The sequence below is a fragment of the Mauremys reevesii genome, linkage group 6 (assembly GCF_016161935.1).
Source record: "Mauremys reevesii isolate NIE-2019 linkage group 6, ASM1616193v1, whole genome shotgun sequence".
NCBI lineage: Eukaryota > Metazoa > Chordata > Testudines > Geoemydidae > Mauremys > Mauremys reevesii.
This window is the reverse complement of record NC_052628.1, coordinates 95011213-95023426: the sequence shown is the minus strand read 5'-3', so window position 1 is coordinate 95023426 and position 12214 is coordinate 95011213. Positions and strand designations below refer to the sequence as shown.

The 12214-nt window shown below is 48.8% G+C and overlaps 1 protein-coding gene across 4 annotated transcripts in view; it reads right to left on the bottom strand.

Annotated features, from left to right (window-relative positions):
- The window catches only part of VPS13A (vacuolar protein sorting 13 homolog A), a 303373-nt gene that overhangs the window by 102453 nt on the left and 188706 nt on the right, over positions 1-12214 (bottom strand). For all 4 annotated transcript variants that reach the window (XM_039545239.1, XM_039545242.1, XM_039545240.1 and 1 more), the window contains 3 exons: positions 5376-5531; positions 4935-5196; positions 3764-3924 (listed from right to left, as the gene is read on the bottom strand). In XM_039545239.1, coding sequence (XP_039401173.1) covers positions 3764-3924; positions 4935-5196; positions 5376-5531 — 579 coding nt within the window. The remainder of the gene's footprint in view (positions 1-3763; positions 3925-4934; positions 5197-5375; positions 5532-12214) is intronic.

Genomic DNA, 12214 nt, shown 5'->3' with positions numbered 1-12214 from the left:
GGGATATGATATCTTAAAGGATGAGAATGTTCAGAACATCTCAAATCAGTTATATGTCAACTAGGTTACAGATATGACCCTTCCCATAGTCTGACCCAGTGAAACTAGGAAGATTAAGAGGGCACGAATGAGTTAGGATGTCAAAGAATAAAGTGAAAAAAAGAAGAAGAAAAAATACTTCCTCTAAGTATTGATGCATTGTGGGCTTTCTAGGACTAAAAATTTCCTGACTTTCTACAACTAAACCCATGTCTCACTGCACAAAAACTGAAACAAATTTAAATATGAAGTATGCCCTGTTGAGTCAAAAGGATGCTTACAGGAGATTGCTGATTACTTGGGAGCAAGTAATAAATAGGCATCAGGAGTCCTTTTATTTTTAATAATTCCCAGTTTATAAAGCAAGCATTTTTTTGGGGATATGGACATTGGTTCCATGATCAAGATGGTATAATTTTAAAGGTAATACCACTGGACAGGTAGGTTCCATTTTGGATGAGGGGCCTGACCACTGGTTGGTCTGATTGTACTGCTCTAAGAAATTTGGCTACCTGGGGGTTTTCTGCAAGTGAGCCTAGGGTCCCTGGGTAAAGCACACTACTATCTATGAGTAGATACTTTACATACAATGGTGCTGGGTTGGAGACTTCTGTTTCTGCCTTCTTGGAGAAAGTCCAAAATGACTGGAATTCCTAGCTTTATGGGATTAGCACTGTGCTCTGGGCACCAGCAAATGAATCTGGACATTATAGCGGAGTGTAAGAACATAACAACGGCCACACTGTGTCAGATCAAAGGTCCATCTAGCCCAGTATCCGTCTTCTGACAGTGGCCAATGCCAGGTGCCCCAGAGGAAATGAACAGAACAGATAATCAACAAGTGATCCATCCTCTGTTGCCCATCCCCAGCTTCTGGCAAAGAGAGGCTAGGTACACCATCCCTGCCCATCCTGGCTAATAGTCATTGATGGACCTATCCTCCATTAATTTATCTAGTTCTTTTTTGAATCCTGTTATAGTCTTGGCCTTCACAACATCCTCTGGCAAGGAGTTCCACAGGTTGACTGTGCGTTGTATGAAAAAATACTTCCTTTTGTTTGTTTTAATCCTGCTGCCTATTAATTTCATTTGGTGGCCCCTAGTTCCTGTGTTATGAGGAGTAAATAACACTTCCTTATTTACTTTCTCTACACCAGTCATGATTTTATAGACCTCTATCATATGCTCCCCATGTCATCTCTTTTCCAAGCTGAAAAGTCCCAGTCTTATCAATCTCTGTATCAATACTGGCCTAAATGAAAGTAAAGACCTTAAGGACTCTGGAGGGCTAGCTCACACCTTCTAGTGCTTATCTTTCAAAAGAAAAACTGTTAGTTGAAATCATTTCCGAAACCGATGAAGAAAAGGACTTGTAGAGAATTTCCAGTCTCCATGGAAGCTGGAGTGGAGGCCTCTGGTTCAGTTCTATCAGGTCAGAAACCAAGGTGTTTCCTCAGCCAATGTGGATGCTTGTTCTCACTTTATTGTTTGGACCACTTTCCCCACTAGCGGAAATGGTGGAAATACATAGAAAAGGTCCTGTGACCAACTGCATGATAAGGCATTTGTCCCCTTGGATCTGGAGTCTGTCTTTCTGGAGAAGATTTTGGCCTCTTGCACTCGTATAATTTGTGAAGAGGTCGGTTGAATGGAGACAAAAAGTCTGAACACTAAGATTGATAACCTTCTGATTCAATCAAGACTTGGAGTTACTGACCCTGTGTTTGCTGAGCCTGTCAGCTTTTTGTTTCAGATCCCCTTTTATGGGGATCACTTGGAGGAAAAGAAACTGCTCCATCCACCTTCATTATTTCCATTGCCTCTGCATATAGCACTGGACTCCTTGTTCCCCTCTTGGTTGTTTAAATGTGTGACCACAGTCATGTTGTCTGACTGAACAGGACATAGTTCCACTCTATACCAGAATGGAACCTTCTCAGAGCCAGCTTGACCACTCTTTCAGCTCTACAGAGATTATGCTGTGAGCATTTTCCTCCAGGCTCCAGAGGCCCTGAGATGCTTGAGTCTCCAAGTGTGCTAGTCAGTTGTGAGAAAGAGGATCCCGAAGGCAGATGGGCATGACTTTGCAGACACTGTCATGGTCCAACCACCATTCTAGGGAGTGGACTACCTGTGTTGGAATCTGTACTTAATCTTTCATGTATTCCATGAAACAATCCCGCACCTTTAGCATGAAGGCTTCTGAGATGTGATTGTGCTGATGCAATTATCTCTATATATGACACCAGAAGGCCTAGCAATTGAAGGCACAGTGCTATGGTAGTCCTCCTACAGCTCCAGAGCAAGATAAGATCCAAGATTTTTCTGAAATGTTTTTAGTGATGGATAGATCTTTGCTATCAACACATCTATTTCTGCTCCCACATGAATTATGCTGGTGGATTGAGTAAGGGAATTTTTCTTTACATTGATAAAGCCATGCCCCTGTAGGAGATCAATGTCCAAGAATGGCTCTGTGTGCTGCTGACTGTGATGGATCTCTCATCGGGATGTGGTTCAGGAATGGATACAGGTGCATTCCCTGTGACCAAGAGTTTGGCAACTATCACCACCAGCATCTTTATAAAAACCTGGGGGCCGAGGACAAGCTGAACAGGACTGTTTGATATTGATGTTTCCTGCCATAGGCAAACCTCAGAAGTCTGAATGACACAGTTTGAAGAGAATATAGAAGTATTCATCTGCTAGATCCACTGAAATTAGGAAGCCCCCCAGGAAAGGGATTGACACCATACAGGCCAGATTCCTCAAGTAAAACTTTGTTTTATTCATCTATATGTTGAGCCTTTTGAAATTAGCTGGCTGGGTGCAGGCTAGGCACAACTCATTATCTGTCATTCCTGGGATGACTACCTCACAAATGGAACATTGCTTGGATTTAACCTGGTGCTTTGTGACCTCTCTGCCCTGCCTGTATGGGGACAGAGGAGCTGCAGGGAGAAGCTTTGGCAGAGGATAAGGTGGGTTAAACCACCAAAATGTTAATAACCAGGGAGAAAGAGGAAGCCAGAAAGAAATAACTGCTGCCACTGCTCAAAAACAGGGTAAAAATTAAACTAACACACAAATGGGGGCAGGAGCAATCATACCACCAACTGACTGTTGCTGCAGAGCAGAGGAACTGGCAGCAAGCAGGAGCAGAGGGGGCATGGTCAGAGGGCACAGCACCAAAACTCTGATCCATCTCTGTGAGCTGCTCAGTGGAGGGGAGTGTCTCAGTTGTCCAGAATTATAGGATACGCTGGGGCGCAGAATACATTTAAGCTCTTTCAGATCATTCCTTAATACCCCAAGACTTAAGGCAAAACATTCCCAACTATGGAGGCTTCCATGACTAGTCCACACCTTGTTTGGGAAAAGAGAATAGAGACTCACATTCATACATGGGATAGGAGAACAGAACCTCATGTTCTTGACCCAGAATAGTTGAAACTATATTATAGTTGTTTCCCTGGTCAATGTGAATAGGCTTTTTTTGTTGTGAAATGTATTCTATAAAGCAAGTGCTGTAAAATCTCTCTAATGATTATCTGTAACAGTGCTAAAACAATTCCAGTCCACACTGGTAAGAGAATCTGTGCTACAACAGTTCTCTCAATAACTGTTCTTAAAACATGGTTGCAAACATGGGTGACGTGGAATTATAATAAAGTCACCCAGATTAACAGTCTTATAAAAAGGTATTGTAAGAAAACTGTAGTACCTGTACAGGAGAACGTACAGTTATCATCTTACTCCCTTCGACCGTATCAATTTGACAAACAATGGATCTTTCAACACCCGACTCCTCATGTCTTACTCTATAAAGACATCGACCAACTTTTGTCAACGGAATCTTGTCAGCAGTGGAGTGTTTATGAGGCCCTTAAAGTTGAAAAAATACACAATTATAAATTAATGAAGCAATCAAAGCAGCAAGTACATACATCTGAAAAAACAACAATTCATACAAAAAGTCTGTGTTCAAGAATTTTAACTGTAACAATTGCTCTGGAAACGAAGAATATTCACCAGTTTACAAAATATAATATGGAATTATGCTATTTCTGATCTGAATGTCACTCTCTTAGAAGTAAAGTTGCACAGTAGTTTGGTTAATGCTACAAAATTATTTCCAGAAAGGATGAGTTAATCTCTAATATTTTTAATGTTTCTTTTACCATTACAAATCATCAAAAATTGTTTTGCAAAGATTGATAACTGACATTATGTTTTGCATCTTTTTTAAAAAAAGTAGCTTCACTCATTAATGTTTCACTGTAATAATGAAATAAGTGATTGAAGGTGCTCTGACAAACTAGTTTTGAAAAGTCCCAAATTCACAATTAATAAACTAGCATTATCAACATTATTCAACTGCAAGCTATACAGTATTAAAATAGGTTCATTATTTTTGAATTAATAAACCATGCTAATTTTCTTTAAAATCTTTATTAAAAATCACCTTTTCCAGGAGCACAATATATAAATGCTTAAACTTTCTAGAAACAAACTCAAATTTTGGAGGCACAATTTTGCACTCAACGTTGTGTATGCAAATGAAGACTGAACTACTTGTTTCCAGACACAAAAATCATAGACTGAGACAAGGCCTGTCCAAAAATTGGGGCCTACATTATTATGGCATAGACTAAACGAGCAGACAACAGTAATTATGCTCAAGTGTATCATATGTAAATTTGAAAATATTTACATACACACAAAACGAATCTGATGTGACTCTCAAGTAAGATTTCAGATATTGCTATGTCATTGGAAAGCCAGAAATTATCCCTTTCAAGTAATAAAAAACATATGAAACGCACATTATCTTCTTCACTGGGAATATGCACTACTGATGTATACAAAAGCAGAAGATTTATTATGCAACTTACTGAGTTGAATGTAAAACATTTTGCTGCTTAGGGTGGTCATTGCTGTGAACTGGTCACTCTCACTTTTAGTTCTGAGAAACTCCATATTTAAACTTTCCCCATCTTTTAAATGAAATGTTTTTGCTCCAGACTCAACATTAAGGACTTTAAAGGAATCACTGGGTGAGACAGTGATGGGAAGTCCTAAGGAATTCATTATTACAAATGGTGCTTGATCTTTTTTGAAGATGTCTGAAGTTTTGCTAGCTGCTTCAGCAAATGCCTAAAGAACAAAATAAATTTGTTAAAATATATATTTCAAAGCACAAATAACCCCAAGTGGTACCAAATACTAAAATGTTATTTAAATCTGGATTACCTGCACAAAAAGTCACCCAATCTAACACTGAATTTCTTAATTGTGAGGAAGTTCCATTTAAATAGATAGGTGATATTTCTTACCATGCCCAGGTTACTCAACATTTGTAGTCCACATTTAGATAGTGTAATGTTCAGCTGGTCTTTCGAGGAGATGTTTATTACTGTTTTATATTCTGGCACCTTGTAGTGTTCTTCTTCAGCATCTGATTCTAATGCTTCTTTAGCCTTCTTTTTCATCTAAAAAAGCCAAACATGAATTTAATCAAAAAAGAAAATGGGAAATTAATTATCCAATGATTTTCTTTCTAGGAATAATCTCTGCATCAATCCGAGACATTTGGACTGCACTTCTCAGCCTGAAAACACCGATGACATAGTTCTTGCCACTGCTGGGGGTATGTCAGGGGCAGGAAGGAAAAATAGCTGCACTTGGACTACTCAAAGATGGGATATAGTCCCCTGAGAATAATAACCATCTGGTGAAAATTAGAGCAGCATCCAGAAGATGAAATAAGAATGAAAAGGCTGACACCAAGCCTCAGAGCTTTATGGACTAGTCTCTCTACTTTTATAGGAAGAGAGGTATTGCTCAAAGTCTCAGACTGGAAAGAGGTCAGGATCCACATTTGTTTTAGGTTTACCGCATTTTTTCTAATCTGAACATTTAAGTCCAACCTTCTCTATACCACCTAAAGGCTATTTTTAGTATTTAATATGATTAATATCCCATAAATATAAAAGACGGTTACTCACCGTTGTAACTGTTGTTCTTCAAGATGTGTTGCTCATATCCATTCCATGTAGGTGTGTGCGCGCCGCGTGCACGTTCGTCGGAGACTTTTACCCTAGCAACTCAGTGGGTCGGCTGGGCGCCCCCTGGAGTGGCGCCACTGTGGCCGCGGATATATACCCCAGCCGACCCACCCACTCCTCAGTTCCTTCTTGCTGGCTACTCCGACAGTGGGGAAGGAGGGTGGGTGTGGAATGGATATGAGCAACACATCTCGAAGAACAACAGTTACAACGGTGAGTAACCGGCTTTTCTTCTTCGAGTGCTTGCTCATATCCATTCCATGTAGGTGATTCCCAAGCCTTACCTAGGCGGGGGGTCGGAGCGAGACGTGGCCAAGTGCAAAACTGCCGAACCAAAGGCGGCATCGTCTCTAGACTGCTGCACCAAAGCATAGTGCGAGGTAAACGTGTGCACCGAGGACCAGGTTGCTGCTCTGCAGATCTCCTGGATCGGTACGTGCGCCAGGAAGGCAGCCGAGGAAGCCTGAGCTCTCGTGGAATGGGCAGTGAGGTGGCCCGCCAGAACATGGGCCAAGTCATAGCACGTGCAGATGCAGGTCGTGAGCCACGATGAAATTCTCTGAGTGGAGATAGGGAGGCCTTTCATACGATCCGCTACGGCCACGAAGAGCTGAGGGGACTTACGAAAGGGCCTGGTGCGATCGATGTAGAAGGCAAGTGCCCTGCGGACATCTAAGGAATGTAAGCGCTGCTCCCGGGGAGATGCGTGAGGCTTTGGGCAGAAGACCGAGAGGAAGATGTCCCGATTAGTATGGAAGGCCAAAACCACTTTAGGCAGAAAAGTGGGATGCGGCCTTAGCTGCACTTTGTCTTTATGAAAGACCATGTAAGGAGGGTCTACAGTCAGGGCCCGTAGCTCGGAGACCCTGCGGGCCGAAGTAATGGCAACCAGAAAGACCGTCTTCAACGAAAGGTAGAGAAGAGAACAGGTTGCCAGTGGCTCAAAGGGTGGCCCCATGAGCCTGGTCAGTACCAGATTGAGGTCCCAGGTAGAGGCGGGGCGACGGACCGGAGGGTAGAGGCGTTCCAGCCCCCTGCGGAATCTAATGACCACCGGGTGAGAGAACACTGAGTGTCCAAGTTCGCCAGGGTGGAAGGCGGATATGGACGCTAAGTGCACTTTCAGGGAAGAAATAGCAAGGCCTTGTTGCTTAAGGAACCACAGGTAGTCCAAAATGGTTGGAACGGGAACCTCCATGGGTACCAAAGTACGTGACTCACACCACAATGAGAAGCGCTTCCACTTGGCCAAGTACGTGGACCGAGTGGAAGGTTTCCTGCTGCTGAGCAAGACGTGCTGCACAGGGGCGGAGCAGCGTAGCTCAGAGGCGTCTAGCCACGCAGGAGCCACGCCGTGAGGTGGAGAGCGGGGAGGTCCGGGTGGCGAAGAGTCCCGTGCTCCTGTGTTATGAGGTCCGGGCAGAGGGGGAGGGTGATCGGCAGGGAAACCGAGAGGCTGAGCAACGTGGAGTACCACGGTTGTCTGGCCCATGCTGGGGCAATCAGGATCAGGTGAGCCCTGTCTTGCCGGAGCTTCAACAAAACTTTGTGGACTAGAGGGAAGGGGGGAAACGCGTAAAGCAGGTGGTGCGTCCACTGGATGAGGAACGCGTCTGAGATCGACCCTGGAGAGTGCCCCTGGAACGAGCAGAACGTTTGGCATTTCCTGTTCGCGCGTGTCGCGAAGATGTCCACCTGGGGAAAGCCCCACTTGCGGAAGATCGAGTGGATAATGTCCGGTCTTATGGACCACTCATGGCACAGGAAGGACCTGCTCAATCGATCCACGAGAGTGTTCCGAACTCCCGGGAGAAAGGAGGCCACCAGGTCGATCGCATGAGCCAGGCAAAATTCCCACAAGTGGATGGCCTCTGCACAAAGTGGGGAGGAGCGAGTCCCGCCCTGTTTGTTTATGTAGTACATGGCCGTTGTGTTGTCCGCAAGGACGGAGACACAACGGCCGGACAGAGGCCTGCGGAACGCCTGGCAGGTTAGGCGAACTGCTCTGAGCTCCCGCACGTTTATGTGGAGGGAGAGCTCCTCTGGTGACCACAGGCCCTGGGTGCGCAGATGACCTAGGTGGGCTCCCCAGCCGAGAGAAGACATGTCCGTCGTCAAGGACAGTGTTGGTTGGGGCGGGTGAAAGGGCAGCCCCGCACAGACCATGGAGGGGTTCAGCCACCAGTTGAGGGACCGAAGTGCACTCAATGGAACGGTGACCAGGGTGTCCAGCGAGTCTCTGGCCGGGCGGTACACCGAATGTAACCATGTTTGAAACGGACGGAGCCGAAGCCTGGCGTATTTGGTGACGAACGTACACGCCGCCATGTGTCCTATCAGAGTGAGGCAGGTGCGGACCGAGGCCGTAGGGAAAGCCTGAAGGCTGCGGACAATGGACGTCAACGCCAGGAACCTTGGCTGAGGGAGACAGGCTTTGGCCCGAGTGGAGTCCAAGGTCGCTCCTATGAAGTCCAGCCTCTGTGTAGGAACCAGGGTGGATTTGTCCGTATTGAGCAACAGGCCGAGATTCGTGAACAGGGCCAATGCCACTCGCACATGTTCCGCGGTCTGTTCTCGAGAGGCCCCCTTGAGGAGCCAATCGTCCAGGTAGGGGAACACGTGGAGCCCTTGGCGACGGAGGTGGGCGGCCACCACCGCCATGCACTTCGTGAAGACTCGAGGTGCTGTGGAGAGGCCAAAGGGTAGGACTGCAAACTGGAAATGGCGATGGCCCGCTACGAAGCGGAGGTATTGTCTGTGTGGAGGAAAGAGGGCTATATGAAAGTAAGCGTCTTTCATGTCGAGGGCAGCATACCAGTCCCCGGGGTCCAAGGAAGGGATAATGGTCCCTAGGGAGACCATGCGGAACTTTAAACTTTACTAGAAATTTGTTGAGGCCTCTGAGGTCGAGAATCGGCCTGAGACCCCCTTTTGACTTTGGAATCAGAAAGTAGCGGGAGTAAAAACCTTTGCCCCAGTCGTTCCGTGGAACCTCCTCTATCGCTCCGATAATGAGGAGCGTTCGGACCTCTTGTAAAAGGAGGTGCTCGTGAGAGGGGTCCCTGAAGAGGGACTGGGAGGGAGGGCGGAAAGGCGGGGGTGAAGCAAACTGGAGGTGGTATCCGTGCTTCACAGTGCGCAGAACCCAGACATCTGCGGTCAAGAGGGACCACGCCGGGAAAAAATAAGAGAGGCGGTTGGAGAACGGGGGGGAATGATCCGAGACAGGAAAAGGTATGCTGTCCCCGGGCGCGCCTTCAAAAGGACGACTTTGGGTCCGACTGCGGCTTAGAGGAGCCGCAATTCTGGCCAGACTGAGGGCCCGAATACTGTCTACGGCCTCCTCACCCTCGGCGTCTATTGAAACCCTGACCCCGTCGGGGTACAAAGTACGGACGGAAATGCTGAGGGCGGTAGGTGCGTTGCTGGGTTACGGGAGTGTGCATACCCAGGTTGCGCATCGTGACTCTGCCATCTTTTAAGTTCTGGAGTCTAGAATCTGTTTTGTCCGAGAACAAAGCACTGCCCTCGAAGGGCAAGTCCTGCAAGGTGTACTGAAGCTCGGGCGGAAGAGTGGAGGCCTGCAGCCAGGCAATACGCTGCATGGTGATTCCGGTCGCTATAGACCTGGCCGCGGAATCCGCCGCATCAAGGGAAGCCTGCAAGGAGGTCCTTGCCACCTTTTTCCCTTCTGCTAGGAAGGCTTTATACTCCTGGCGGGAATCCGAGGGGAGCAATTCCTGAAACTTGTCCATTTCAGTCCAGGTGTTGAAGTCGTAACGACTCAGCAAGGCATGCTGATTGGCTACGCGCAGCTGGAGGGTGCCCGCCGAGTATACCTTACGGCCCAGAAGGTCCATACGCCTGGCCTCTTTAGATTTTGGTGCGGGGGCCGGCTGGCCATGCCGCTCCCTGTCGTTAACCGACTGAACGACCAGAGAAGAAGGAGGCGGATGCATATAAAGGTATTCATACCCTTGGGATGGCACCATGTATTTCCGCTCGACTCCTTTCACCGTCGGCGGAATAGAAGCTGGCGTTTGCCACAACTTATCCTTTTTTGCCTGGATGGTCTTGATAAAAGGTAGAGCCACCCTGGTAGGCGTGTCTGCCGACAAAATGCTGCAGACTGGGTCGTCAACCTCTGTGACCTCCTCCATCTCGATGTTAATGTTGAGTTCCATTCGTCTGAGGAGGTCTTGATGTGCAGCAAGGTCTAGTGGGGGCGGGCTCGTGGACGACGCGCCCGCCACCGCCTCGTCCGGTGAGGAAGAAGAGGAACCACCGGGTCGGAGGACCTCCTGGATGAGCTCCTCCTGTTGGGGCTCCTGCTCCAGGCGTTCAGGCGAGGTGGTGGTAGGAGGCGGCTGAGCATCCGTACCAGCTGGCGGAGGGTGACTCACTGTTGCCTCTGGGGCCCGGCGTTCGGCAGGGACCGTCCGAGATGGAACTACGGGAGCCCCTTGGGCCTGGTGGTAAGCCTAAGGTGTCCAAAAAGGCCACTGCTGAACTGCCTGCGATTCAGAGTGGGAGTCCTGGAATAAAGCCTCCGGCACATCTGCTTCCCGATCTTGGGAGTAGAGGCTACCTGCCCGGGACGAAGCTGAGGGGTGTCGAGAAGGCCATGGTGGAGCAGATAGGCCTTGGGCAGATGTTCCCACCGACCTGGTGCTCTTGCGCACCGGGGAACGGTGCCGTGAGGTACTCCGGTGCCGCGATCTGGTCCGGGACCTGCGACCTGGACGGTGCCGGGAGGTCGACCGTGACCGAGAGCTTCGGTGCCGAGACCTGGAACGGTGCCAAGACCTGGAACGGCGCTGAGAGTAATACGAGGGCGACCGAGAACGGGAACGGTGCTGCGAGTCCGACCGGCACCGTGTCAAGGAGCGGTGCCGGGACTGCGAGCGGCGGGACGACCGTGAACTGTGCCGAGATCTTGAACAGCGACGGGACCGTGATCGGGAGCGGTGCCGGTCCGGGGCGCCGACTGATGGTGGACGGATCAGGGCCGGCTTCCCAAGCGATCGGACTACCCACACCGGCGGTGGCGGCGGTGCCGCATCTGAAATTGCGATCAAGTCCCTCGCCACTTCACAGACTTCCGGCGTGGATGGGACAATCAACTCAACCGCGGCGGGTGCCGGGGAGATAGGTGCCGGACTCAACGGCCCTTGGCGAACCAGAGTCGACGGCAACGGCTCAGCAGACGGTACCGTGGCTGCAGGCACCGGCCGGTGCGTTAGAGCCGTGCCCATTTGCCGCACCATGGGCGGTGCCGGGTCGGCAGGGGTCTTAGGCTTTCTCGCTTGCGGCGAGAGCGAGCGGCTGTGGCCTGACTTGGAAGCAGGCATCCGGTGCCGAGGAGTAGATGATGCACCGGTTCGGCCTGGTGCCGAAGAGCTACTTTTCGGTTCCGAAGGGGGCCGCTCGGTGCCGAGGACGGAGGGGTTAGAGCCGCCTCCATGAGGAGTTGTTTAAGTCTAATGTCCCTCTCTTTCTTTGTACGAGGCTTGAACGACTTACAAATTGGGCACTTAGCTGTTAAGTGCGACTCCCCCAGGCACTTCAAGCAGGAGGAATGTGGATCCCCCGTCGGCATCGGGCGATGGCAAGCCGAGCACGGCTTGAATCCCGGAGAGCTGGGCATGAGCTCCGGCCCCGGGGCGGGAAGGGCCTAAGCCCAGAACCCGCTAACTAACTAAACTATACTAATCAACTAAAACTAACTACTCTATCTAAATTAACAACTTAGAGAACTATATACACAATGAGAATAGAAAATTGAGAGAATGCTAGGGAGGTGGAGATCAGCTACGCTACACTCCACAATTCCAACGACCGACACGGGCGGTAAGAAGGAACTGAGGAGTGGGTGGGTTGGCTGGGGTATATATCCGCGGCCATAGCGGCGCCACTCCAGGGGGCGCCCAGCCGACCCACTGAGTTGCTAGGGTAAAAGTCTCCGACGGACATGCACATGGCGCGCACACACCTACATGGAATGGATATGAGCAAGCACTCGAAGAAGAGCCAATTATTAAGGGAACACACACAACTAACACAGCATTCCTTGAGCAAAGGGCAACTATCCTTAAAAAAAAGCAGGC